Consider the following 12,842-nt stretch of genomic DNA (forward strand, 5'->3'; position numbering starts at 1 on the left):
TAACAAATCACATCCATGCATGTCTTTGCAGAGAGATGTGTCCTCGGACATCACCTACGAGAGACGACATAGACAGAGGAGCAGACAGAAAAACAGTCAGGAAGACAGACTGGTGTACAGCGAAGTGAGATACAAATGTGAAGAAAGAGTACTGCATGGGTGAAAGACAGAGATTTGGATACCTACAGAAAGACCCGCTGATACTGCAAGACCTGCTTGTGGGGAGAAGGAAAGAGAGGCAAACAAAGACAGGCAGTCAATTAGGTTTTTGAAAATTCTGTGTTTCTGTCTCTCATTGTAAACTTGCAGGGTTTGTCATTTCTACCCAACCTTCTAATTTTGGGGAAACATTAACAGAAATATTTGCCTCCGTAAGAACAGTGCTTCCTAAATGTTTATTGCATCACATTTCGTTTGAAGATCTTTTTTTCTGCAGCAAGACAAAATAACACAATTAATGTGCTACTTGTCACAATGTTTCATAATTTTTCTGTTGATTGATGAGAAATGTGCAGACTGTGCTGGATTTATCTTAAGTGAACTGTTTGGGCAATTACTTTGTTGCCTTAGCTCATGTTTTATATGATGAATTATTCAGTCATTAATTATTAAAAATGTTCAATTTTTTTCTCATCTCAAAATAAATTCCTGTGATGCTAACTGTGCATCTTGTTTCTGCTATCTGGAGAGTAAAAGATGCTGATATTATATCTGTGTTACCAGCAGATATAAAAGGTTTATGTTCACGCTGTAAGTACAAAAGATTTGCTTCAGCTATTGTAAAGAGGAGATCGCTTGTTCATACTGAAACTCCAGTATTGTCTTGTCCTGTTCAAAAGTTCATTTCATCACCAAACTCATTCTTCAAGTTAATCCTTTTTTTTGAAGTAACCCAGCTGTTGCTAACCACAGCATGGAGGCACATTGGTTAGCACTGCTGCCTCACAGGAAGGGGGTTCAGCCCAGATCCCCTATGCATGGAGTTGGCATGTTCTCCCTGTGCTCCTGTGGGTTTCCTCTGGATACACAGGTTTCCTCCCACAGTCCAAAGGCATATAGCCCTTGGCCAACACATGAAAATTTAGCCTCCCTGGCTAAGTCACGTTTGCAGAAATGTTATTAATAGGCATTGACCTTGTCAAATAAACAAATAAATTAGCTTTAATTGTCAGTAATTTAATTATGTTTTTATTCTATTAAATTTTTTTTTTGTTAGACTGAGTCTGAAAGCTTTCTGAAGTTTGCAAGTTTGCGCTGCTGTGGCCATTGCCAGGACTTTCCGTACACTTTAACCACCTTGCTAGAAAGAAAGAGGAGGAGATAAAAGAAAATACAGTGTGCCGTGAAAAATGCGGTTCAAGCAAACTATTCTTGAGGACAGACTGAGAAGGAGGAGGAAATCGCCAGACCTCAAAACATTTGTAAATGTAGCTCAGTCTCAAGGATTTGCAGTTTGCATGTGAAAATCAAGAAATACGAAGAACACGAAAGGACATTCTAAAAGGCCTAATGTGAAAACGCTTATGGGGGCCAAAAAAAAAAATTTGACATTGATGGAAAAAAATGGATGTGTTCCCATGTGTTGGACACTGGACACCATAGGACTTAGTAATGGTGAAAAAAAGTATATCTGTTCAGTTTTTTTAAATTAATTTAGTGAACAACTGCAAAAAAGAGGGCTTAATGAGATCATTTTAAACAGAAATACTGAAAAAGTCATGAGACTTCACTATATTCAGAGAGGAATGTGCAAGATAAATCAGGAAGTTTTTTTAACCATCAAAGTTGTAATTTAGGTGAAAACTAAGGCTTAATGTAGTTTAATGACATAACATCATACTAAAGACATGTATGTTTTATTCAGGCAGCAGGGGTATGTACGGAGCAAAAATTTCAACTCAAAATAAACTTGTGGCCAAAATGGTGGCCAAAAAAGCTTAACGGCCTAAAACTGATGTTGATCAATCTCAAAAAAGCTCTCATAGAAATGTAACCTGGGGCTGAGAATGTCTAATTGCCACACCCAAATTTGGAACAGCAACTGTCTGCAACCACAGCCATATTGATGTGGGAACCTCACTGCCTGGGTCTGCCCCTTTTGCACACAGAGCTCTACGTTAGTAAACGGACGTAGCCACCTGCTTCTCTTGCCAAAGTCAGAAAATGAAAGCCAGGTACAAGAAGCTCTAAAAGCTGTTGAAAGGTTCTCATTCTTTTCCCCATGTGAAAAAATGATATGGCAAAATATACCTGAACTATACTATTTTATACTTGAAGTATTATTAAAGGTTATATAAAGTGTGCTGAGTGTACTATTTTCCACATGGGGATCTGATTGTGAACATGAGAAAATGTGCGACATTGGCTCTGAAATGCTCTCCTGGCTCAACAATACCTGACTTCCCTGTTAGGGACACGGTTACCAACCTGGGGACAGGGATTAATAAAACCACCAAGGATATGAGGGATATGAATTTTAATTCATAGTTAGCGAGAGATCTCTTTCTGCATTCTAGGACTCTGTTACAATTGCAGAAAATCTTGCAAGAGTGTCATATGTTTTTCATCACTAGAGGCCCCCAAAACTGTGTCATATGTCAACTACTTTCGATAGATTGCAATTTCATCTGGATAAATAAACCCATAGTATAAAAAAAGAAGCAATCAGCAATGAAATCAAGGATATAATGTGTTAGATTATAGTTATTAAATCAAGTAATTAATATTAGTTGGATAGAAAGATACATGGTTAACCCCATAATCTCTGGGATATACTTCCCAATTTAGGTTTTTAATTTCCTTCTTTGATGTTCTTTCACTCTGGGCAAGCTTCCTGTTAAACTGGCCCTAATGTGTTGGTCACTTACAGTTACATGCAAAGACATTGGGAGAGTGATACAATTTTTGTTTTTTTTTGGATCTGTACTCCAGAGCATTGCATTTGAAATAAAGCAATGAATATGAGATTAAATTATTGACTATCATCTTTAATTTGAGGATATTTAATAAGATAAGATGAGATAAGATAAGATAGACTTTATTAATCCCCAGGTGGGGAAATTTGGGTGTTACAGCAGCAGATAATTTACATCCACATTTAATAATCCATGAAGGAATTACAGACCTTTTTATATATAGTTCTACCATTTTAGGAGAGCAAACGTGACTGGACAAATCAACACAATATGAAATAGTCCATATTTAGTACTTTGTGGCAAGTTCTTTGCATTTGATGACTGCCTGAAATCCGCAACCCACAGACATCACTAGATGCTGGATATCTTCCCTGGTGATGCTCTGCCAGGCCTGTGCTGCAGCCATCTTCAGTTCCTATTTATTTCTGGTGTGCTTTGCCTTCAGTCTTTTCTTCAGTAAGTGAAACACGTGTTTAACTGGATTCACCATTGGTATTTGACTTGACCAGTCAAGAACATTACACTTTTTGGCCCTGAAAAGCTCCTTGGTTGCTTTAGTAGTATAGAGACACACACAAAGTATGGTCACATTTCCTGCTTGACATTATTTTTCTGAGATTTTTATGTGTATGTGCCTGTATTTTAAATACATTAAAGCTTTTCAGCTGTAACTCCTGCTCTCTCACCACATGGGGGAGCTGTGGTTAAACAGGAGCTGTAGATTATTCATGGGGCTGTGTGAGGCTTCTTCTTTTGACAGAGAACATCCTACACGATGCAACACCACAAAAGTCTACTGTTTGCATTGTTTCCTGTTTTAAACAGGCATAATTAACCGTTCACTGGTATAACATGCCTGGGACTTAACAGTATGTTTGGGGCCATTGTCCTGCTGCAAGGTGACGTCCAACAAGTTTTGAGGCATTTGGCCGGATCTGAGCAGATAAGATGTTTCTGTACACTTCAGATATCCAACACTTTAGAATCCATCCTGCCACTGCCATCAGCAGCCACATCATCAATGAGGACAACTAAGCCAGTTCCAGTGGCAGCCATACATGCCCAAGCCATACACTACGGCCATCTTGTTTCACAGATGAGGGGGTTCCTTCCTTTCTGCACACTTTCATCTTTCTTTCACCTTGGTACATGTTCATACTGTCTCGTTGCTCATCTGTCCATAAATTTTTCCAGAATCTACATTTAATGTACTTTTAAAAAATCTAACCCCGGCTATTCGGTTTTTGGGTTTACTGCTGGTTTGCATTTTTTGGTGAACCATCTGAGGTTATGCTGGTGTAGTCTTCTCTTTATGACAGCCTTTGACACATCTATACCAACATCCTGTGGAGTTTCCTTGACCTGTTCAACAGTTGAAAACAGTTCAACAGTTTTTTTTTCCACAATGAAAAAAGTCTGGTCCAAATATAGCAACGGGCCCACCCTATACTTCTCTACATTCAGAAATCAATGGTATTAGCATGATGTAATAATGTAACATTTATTAAAGATATACATAACAGGAAGCTTGCTCATGCAGTCATATACCAGGGGGGCTCTACTTACAATGTCACCTGGAATCAGTCACAGACTTTTCGAGCCTTGGGTTGTCTAAAGCCACGTTTCCACCCAAAGTACTCGAAACTTTTAGTCCCAGGAACTACTTTTCAAGGAACTAAAAGGTTCCTTCAGTTGTCTGCGTTTCCACCACGGTCTAAAGACCCGCGAAGGTTATGCAAATTAGTCCACTGACGTATGAAAAAGCGACGTCATCGTCGGTCTATCTGCCGTATGATTTCTTCTGTAACCCCATACTACCACCGAAGTAGCCTACATTATTTTCTAATAACCGGGACAGCCCGGAGGGGTTTATTCCGCTTATACAACAGGTGACCAACAATGACTATATATGGTTACTTTAGTATTTATTGATTTTTATCGACTTATTCACCTGAAATTGAAATATTCTTCTGCGGCCATTTGGGCATATTTTACCGTTGTCAAGCAAAACTCTCGTTGGTAGTTCGACTTGGACCGTTGTTATGCAACAAATAGGATATAACAGGCCGATAGTCAGATTGTAACTGTTTTATATCTCCTCTCAAACACATTCATTATGTTTTTTATGCGAACATTCACTTTCATGTCTTGACATCCGAGGCGATAGAATGCATTCACATTCTACAAATAACATTCTACAACAACAGCAGAAAACATGCACACGTTGTAAACAATTTGCTGTTGAATTGATTATTTGACGCTTACCGTCATTTCCAATATAGACTAATCGCAAAATGACAAGAATAAATAGAATGAAAACTCGGACTTGCGTGAAAATTTAAATTAATATTGCAGTGGTACGGCCACCGTTTTCTTTCCTTGAAAGTTAATCTAGCGGAGCAGCGGAGTGTGTCCTCCAGATGCGAACCATGCACCATAAATATGTCTAGTCTTCCTGGTCGTTTTGTGGAATTGAAGAATCGCAGAGTGAAATTATGGTAGTCTGAAAAAGCAAAAGGGACGATTACTAGAATCAACCTGTTATTTTACCATGACAAAAAGTGCGGAAGGTGATTTCCAGTTTGCTTTTACTGTATCACCAATGTAAATTACGCAGAACTACCGCATAGGCTACGCATATACTGTATCAACTTTGAGTCAATTATAACGACTAACAAAGAAATCCGAAGAAAATATTCAGCAACCGAATTAAACCGTTTGAAGTTTGGTCTACTATATGCTGTCCAGCACGAATGCTTAAATTTATAAACGAATACTAAGCAAGAAAGAACAGAAGAGCACACGTTATAATCCTCAATCTTAATTTCTCATCTGTTCCAAGACGTTGGCTGGCTATAACCAAAAGTAGGCTACTGCGCCGCATAACATACAAATTTGAATTCAAGATATTATTATGAAAATAAATCGGTTTGCGGCTGCAGACTTATAAAAATGGCGGTTGAAATAAAATACTGCGAGTAGTCGACCAATCAGAAATATTCAGCGCTTGCGCCCCACCCCAAAAGTTCCGGTACTTTTGGAAAGTGCTACCCCCCTAGCAGGGACTTTTTTGGGGGTAAAATAAAGTCCCCGGAACTTGACCCTGGTCCCTGCGGTGGAAACGCGGCTTAATACCACAGCACACTAGACTAAAATGTATGCAGTATTGTTTTCACTCCTTCTGGAAACGACTAAAAAAGGGAAAAATCTAAAATATAATTTTAGGTTTAGTTCAGTTGGTTCATAGTAGGCTATGCCAGTACACTCTCGGATCTATAGGCCACAGTGTGAATACAGACAGTATTGTTAGTATAAACATGTAGCATAAGACTGAGCTTTTTAATCAGTCATTAAATAAATCAAGTCATTCCTGTAAACTCAGAGTGAACGTTTTAGAAAATAGGCTGTATCCTTTAAATAGCTTTCAACAGCACTATTAACACAACTGATCATTAACATGAAGCTGGTGTAATATAGCAATGTGTTGTTAACAGTTATGCAATGCTCCGTTACGTTGTCTGATTGTTTTTGTAAATTTCCAAGACTACCTCACTGAATACACAATATAGACACTAGTAACAAGATTATTTTGAAAATGATCAATAAATGCCCATTTTCATTTAAAAGAACTGGTTGCGTGTAATAAAAAGTAAAACTAAGTATTTTTGTTGGTATATAATAAAACCCTTTGATGAAGAATCGCACATACATTATACAATATATTTATCACATGCACTCACATTAAGAGTCATTGAATGTTGATATCAGCCAGATAACCAAAACAAAACATAAACAGTACATCTTATGAATATTAATTCATATCTAATATGAAATATTACAACATTTTAAAAAGTATAACTGGATTTGCTGATAATTGAGAGTCATGCACCAAAATCTTTGGCACTCAGTAGATGAAGTTACCCTATGAAGTAAGTTTCCATCCAAGTTAGTTTCCACTGCACAAATGTGCATGCAGAGGGCGAGAATCTCTCTCTCTCTCTCTCTCTCTCTCACACACACACACACACACAAACACATACACTGTGTGTGATGGTGAGATATTTCTCTCTGTTTTGGTTTGGCAAGGTTTGAAACAGTTCATTACAATTCATCTCATCATGATTTCGTTATTCATAGTTTTGCTGATTATCCTCAAGTACCGTGAGTATTTGCTATTATTATTATTATTATTATTATTATTATTATTATTATTATTATTATTGTCGTCGTATGCAAGTACTTGAAGATGGATCATGTTTAACTCCGTTTTCTGTCCCTTAGAAACTGCTGATCCTATAGTATTCAAGGACATAGGGCAAAGTGTGACCATCCACAGCCGTGTCAAAGAAATAACGCTTTATGACACATCCGTCAGCTGGTACCGTCTGAGACCGAGTGGAAAGATGGAGCAAATAACTAATTTATACCCATACAAGTTAAAGGACGGTCGTTACAGGGGAGAGCTTCCCGTGAACTCTAAGGATACGCATCTAAACGTCTCCAGTGCAACAATCGGCGACTCCGGACGCAGCTTCGCCGCGGTGCTTTCTGAAAATAACTTGAAACTGGGTTCCTCCAAAGTTGTAGCCGTAATAGGTAAGATACAAGTGCATGCCATGGCAGAATTAAGTTGGGGATTTTCCCGCAAAAATGTCTTTGTATAGAGCAACATTTCTGCGATATTACGGATTGCAATATTTGTAAACCCGAAGGTCGATCTCATAACAATGACCTGTGTATATGAGTTATATATATGTATATGTATATAAATAATTCAACAAGCCACAACATTAAAACCACCTGCCTAATATTGTGTAGGTCCCCCTCGTGAAAAACCGCCAAAACAGCTCTGACCCGTCAAGAGTTTTTAAAATCATGTGGAAATAATTCACCCTCCAACAATATCTTAGCTTTTTATATCCCTGTAGCAACTAATAATGTATTAAACTACCAATAGTGTAATAACTCCCAATAGTGTAATCGATTTCCAATTTTTTAATGTAATAAAAAACAATTAATGTATTAAGCAGTAGTAGTAGTGTACTTTATTGATCCCCGGGGGGAATTTGCACTGTTGCAGCATCAAAGACAACAAAGTAACACAATCAGATACAAATTTATAACAGATACAAAATATCAGATACAAATATACAGTAGATACAAATATATACAGAAATCCAAATATACCAGAGGACACCTTCAGAGGTGGAGTCCATGCCTCGATAGGTCAGAGCTGTTTCGGCGGCTTGAGTGGAACCTACACAATATTCGGTAGGTGGTTTAAATGTTGTGGCATGGTGATATGTATATATATTATATATATTATATATATATATATATACACCTCAATAAGAAACAGCAACGCCCACATGCAGGATTGCGGATAGATTAAGAGCAGTGGAAAGGTCAATTCAGTGAGGTAGCACATTTTGTTTAAGGAACACATTTCCCAAATGTTGACACCCATGTTGGGTACTGAGTAGGCCAGCCTTTACAAGCAAAAAGGTGCAAACGAATTATGTTTTGATACAACTTGATATGGATACAATTTGATGCACCTGTACCACCTCAGTTTCAAGCGTTGGTATCTTTTCATGCACTCTTTCATATGTTTTTCTGAGAGTGTTTTTAAAACACAGCAGAACAAAGTCTCGGCTATCATTGCCACGAGGACATTGTTGAAGCTGAACCTATCAAAAGTCACTGTGAATAGACTACACTCTGCATCTTGTATTTGGAAAATTCTGATTTCACCATTTAATCATATTATAGCGAGCGGCCTATAAGCAGTGGGCACTGTATAACTGGTTTGTTCTGTTCATGGACATTTGGCTCTTTGTAATGTGAACCCTACGAGTTTCAAAAACAGAAATCTCACAATATCTACATTCATTTGATAAGATTTCTCAAACTGGGAAAAAAATTTGACACCATTCGACTTCAAAGACAACTGAGTTTGAGGCAGAGCTAAAATATTTGATTGAGTAGTCTTCCTTTCATCCAACCACAAATGCCAAATTCAGTTGTCCAACAATAAGTGCTTCAAAGATTCAACAGAAACAAAAGAGGGAAAAAATAATAAAAATATGAATAAAATCTAATTGAATTTAGTCACATTCTTCACCACCTCATTTGCTATTGTCCCCCAGTTACTGAACACACAACACCCCCAACACCCCAGATAGTTTTGAACATCTCCAGTTGAAGCTTATCATACATAAACTCCAGTTTTACTCTGGCACAAATTAAACCTGAACATTTCAACAAAATCAAACAGTTTTGCCTGACCAAAAAGAAAGCTTTCAAATGTGCATCTGTGCTTTCATCCCCAGTGGACACATAAATAAAAACAGTTTCAGAGAACACACAAGACAACTCATTAAACATGGCCTCAATATTCTCAATTATTGATTACAGTTCAGCTGTCAGTGACTATTTGTCTTTGATCGCTCCCTTGTCTTGTTGAATTATTGAGCGTGCTGAGTGATTTGGATAACACTTTATTACCTGCTTTTCAATTTTGTTTTATTCATAAAGATAAATAGTTATGCCATCGGATTGTGGGAAGTTTCATTCCTACCTCAATACGTTTTGTAAGATAGACAATGAAAATGGCTATGGAAGAAAATCTGTACAGAAACATGGTTCTCAACTGTAATGTCAAACAACTATGTGGTTATCAATCCCACTCTGCTATGTGAGTGAAGGTTATCAGTTCAGGAAATGCTTGAAACAGGAGGCATAACTTTCCCTAAGTGTGTCCACCAATCAATGTCAGGTTATAATTAGATTTATTTAACCAGGTAGGTCAGTTGAGAACAGGTCCTCATTTACGGTGATGACCGGGCATGTAATTTTAATTTCCCATTGTGGTTTCATGAGACCCATTCTGCTATACATCCCGTCTCTCTTTCTCCTCAGATCCCAAGAGCCTCCCTGCAATGCGCGTGTTCCTCGGTCGCACAGGAACCATTCTATGTGAATTGAAAGGCGGGGGTCCACACTGGAGTGATCCTCAGTGGGAAACAGATGATGCCAAAGACGGGCTGACGTTGTCGGAGGCCAAAGCTAAAACTTTTGTAGATGAGCACGGCGCATTCATACAGTCCTCCATCCTCTCTTTGAAAGACAGGATCCGTGGTTTGAACTGTGTCTGTAGGCACAGCACTGGAGTCATTATTCGAACCCGGGTCATGCAAGATAGTAAGAAAATGTTTTTTTTTCTCCCTGTTTTATGCTTTATCTTCTCATGATCCGTCTCCCTTTCACTTATCATAATTGTCTGGTTATTAGCCAACTCTCCCCAAAATTTTAAATGTAACAATTGTAAGTAGCTTCACGGTGTAGTGCATTATTGTTGCCTATTTAATCGCTTTTCCACTGCATGGTACCGGCTCAACTCGACTCGACTCTACTCACCTTTTGTGGTTTTCCATCGGGCAAAAGTTGTGGATAGTACCTGGTACCTGGTATTTTTTTGGTATCACCTCCGTCGAGGTTCCAAGGAGATACCAAAAGGTGACGTGAAACACTGCAGACCACTGATTGGTCAGAAATGGCAGTGTCATGTGGCATTGCTATGACGACCAGCTACATTGACGGGGGTACTATCTGCAGTGGAAAGCTAAGCATCTGGTACCAAAAGCGAGTAGAGTTGAGTAGATCAGTCGAGTTGAGCGGTACCATGGCGTGGAAAATGAGCTTTTATGGTCCCAGTAGCCTATGATTTTAATCAAGTTGCCAAACTTAGCTAGGGTAACATATTGAGTTCTGCATAATACATACACAAAATTGAATTAAGATATTCCGAATCTTAAGTTAAGTCCTGTACCTCCATCAAAGATACAAGACTATCCAGGATCTATAACACTCGTTCTCAGAGTCTGTGTGTAATTATAAGTTGTTTTGTCATATTGAGACGCTACTTCAGTGCAAGGATCAGTGCCAGCTTCAGGCAAGGATCAGTGCCAGCTGCTGCTGTACCTGTCTCCCCTGGCTGTGGTGCTGCTGCTGGTGACTGTGACAGCCAGTGGGCTGTGGGCCTGGAGACGGAGGAAGTAGAGCCCTTTCGCACAGGTCAGATATTCAATACAACTGTCTCCTGAAATATATCAAGTATAATGCTGGAGTGAAGAATGTGCTTTCAGTAACTGAACTCTTTCAATGTCATTTAGCATTTTTTCATAATATCACATGGAAAATTTATTCCACAACTATTAGTATTTCCACTTTTAAAAAATCTCTCCCTCTCACTCCCCCCCTCTTTCTCATTCTCTCTCTCTCTCTCTCTCTCTCTCCCCCACCCCCCCTCTCTCAGGGAATGGACAGCACTGACAGGATCTAAAGGAGTGGCATATGTTAGGAAGCTGGATTTGAAACTCAGGGGTTGTAGGTTTCATTCCGCAATGGGACTCTACCACTGTACTTTGGCACAATGTGCCTGCACTGTTTCAGTACACATCCAGCTGTAAAAATGGATTGAGTGTTCACAGAAAGTCATTTCATCTGACAAGAGCATCTGTTGACTGCATAAAATGCAATGGGGCTTGAAGGAGTTTTATTTATTCATGTATTTTTGAACTTGTGTTTTTACAAGCAACTTATTTGTGTATGGTGAAGAGTCATGACATCATAGTTTGCAGATTACATTTTTTTGTTCCATATTTTGGCCCCCTAAACTTGTACTTGAATGTTTAGAGGATAATGCTCTCCAGTTTCATTATGTTCTTTACTAACCACTAGAGATATATTTTTATTTATATGTGGGTACCCCACTGTTATTGGTAGAAGATAAAATCTTTCTGTCCAATGAGTTTTACACTCTGATATTACATAGGATTAAGTTTGAATGATTTGACTCAATTGTTTTATTGGCCTACTTTTCTGTTAAATGTATATGTTGTACAATTGTGTTGTACATTATATTTTACTTGTGACAAACTTATTGCAACTGAATTAAATAAAAAGCTTGACTGGAGGAGATCATAATGATTGAAAAAACTCATTTTCAAACTGTCTTTTTCTTTTATCTATTTCTTTTACATCCTGTCACCAAGGGTGTGGTGCTGTGCAAGACCATGGAAACATTTCTAATTATAACTGCGTACAGGCAACAACACTTTCAGGTAGTCAAGAAACGGAAGTGGTCCACCACCTTCACAAACGCTCAAAGTTGCTGGTGACAGGATTTGGCTGAATGATGGCACTGAGTCTCTTCATCAAGGTCTAATGTCATCATTGTTTTGATAAGCTTAGGGCCCATAGTAGTGGCCAATTGCAGTCCAACATAAAATCACTTCATGTATTAAGTTGAATGTGTATATATGTGAGCTCTCATTGAAGCTGCCAACCATTTAAAAGAGCAAAAGGACTGGCTAGAGTGAGATGCTCATGTGATTGCAGGTATACGAACGTATTGTAATTTATTTGATCATTTGGTTTGAGCAAAAATACTTTTTTCACAGTCCAAAGACAAGCAGTTTAGTAAAGTCTGAAGTGTCCGTAGGTAACTGTAAATGATTGTATAAGTGAATGGTGCATGTATTCTTGCCTCTCACACAATGTACGGTGGGATAGGCCGCGACCCTGACCGGGGTTAGATAATGAAGGGATGAGTGTCTGCTAAGCGATTGAGATGCAATTTAGTGTAATGTTATACTATACCGGAAAAAGTATACCACTGAAACACTTAAGTACTAAAATACAAATATTTCGCATGTGACTGTACATTGCGTTACTACTCTGACATAACTGTTTTCGATTAGAAGCAAAGAAGCCGTTATCTTTTTTATGTAGCCTACATGTATGGAGTTACGCTCACCCGTACATCTATTCTACAAATAAATAACTGCTGGGTTGATCATGGATGGAATTTGGACAGGCGTTTGTTGTTTTAAGTAGGTCAAAAAGATCTAAAAAAAAAAAAAA

The 12,842-nt window shown here is 38.3% G+C and overlaps 2 protein-coding genes across 6 annotated transcripts in view; both read left to right on the plus strand.

The window, feature by feature from the left end:
* The window catches only part of LOC135233445 (uncharacterized), a 44,411-nt gene extending 43,746 nt beyond the window's left edge, over positions 1–665 (plus strand). For all 3 annotated transcript variants that reach the window (XM_064297014.1, XM_064297024.1, XM_064297048.1), the window contains one exon: positions 32–665. In XM_064297014.1, the coding sequence (XP_064153084.1) occupies positions 32–163 (132 nt within the window). In that variant the 3' untranslated portion in view covers positions 164–665. The remainder of the gene's footprint in view (positions 1–31) is intronic.
* The window catches only part of LOC135233492 (uncharacterized), a 33,445-nt gene extending 21,513 nt beyond the window's left edge, over positions 1–11,932 (plus strand). For 2 of the 3 annotated variants that reach the window (XM_064297121.1, XM_064297112.1), the window contains exon 5: positions 11,233–11,932. Coding sequence is in view for 1 of the 3 variants with exons in the window: in XM_064297104.1 (XP_064153174.1) it covers positions 7,034–7,076; positions 7,197–7,511; positions 9,837–10,118; positions 10,834–10,976 (783 nt within the window). In the remaining 2 variants the exon portion in view is untranslated. Of the gene's footprint in view, positions 1–6,952; positions 7,077–7,196; positions 7,512–9,836; positions 10,119–10,833; positions 10,992–11,232 lie in introns of those variants that run through there. The other variant, XM_064297104.1, reaches the window with a different exon arrangement.
* Positions 11,933–12,842: the final 910 nt, after the last annotated feature.

The sequence above is a fragment of the Anguilla rostrata genome, chromosome 1 (genome assembly GCF_018555375.3).
Source record: "Anguilla rostrata isolate EN2019 chromosome 1, ASM1855537v3, whole genome shotgun sequence".
In the NCBI taxonomy this organism is placed as follows: Eukaryota; Metazoa; Chordata; class Actinopteri; order Anguilliformes; family Anguillidae; genus Anguilla; species Anguilla rostrata.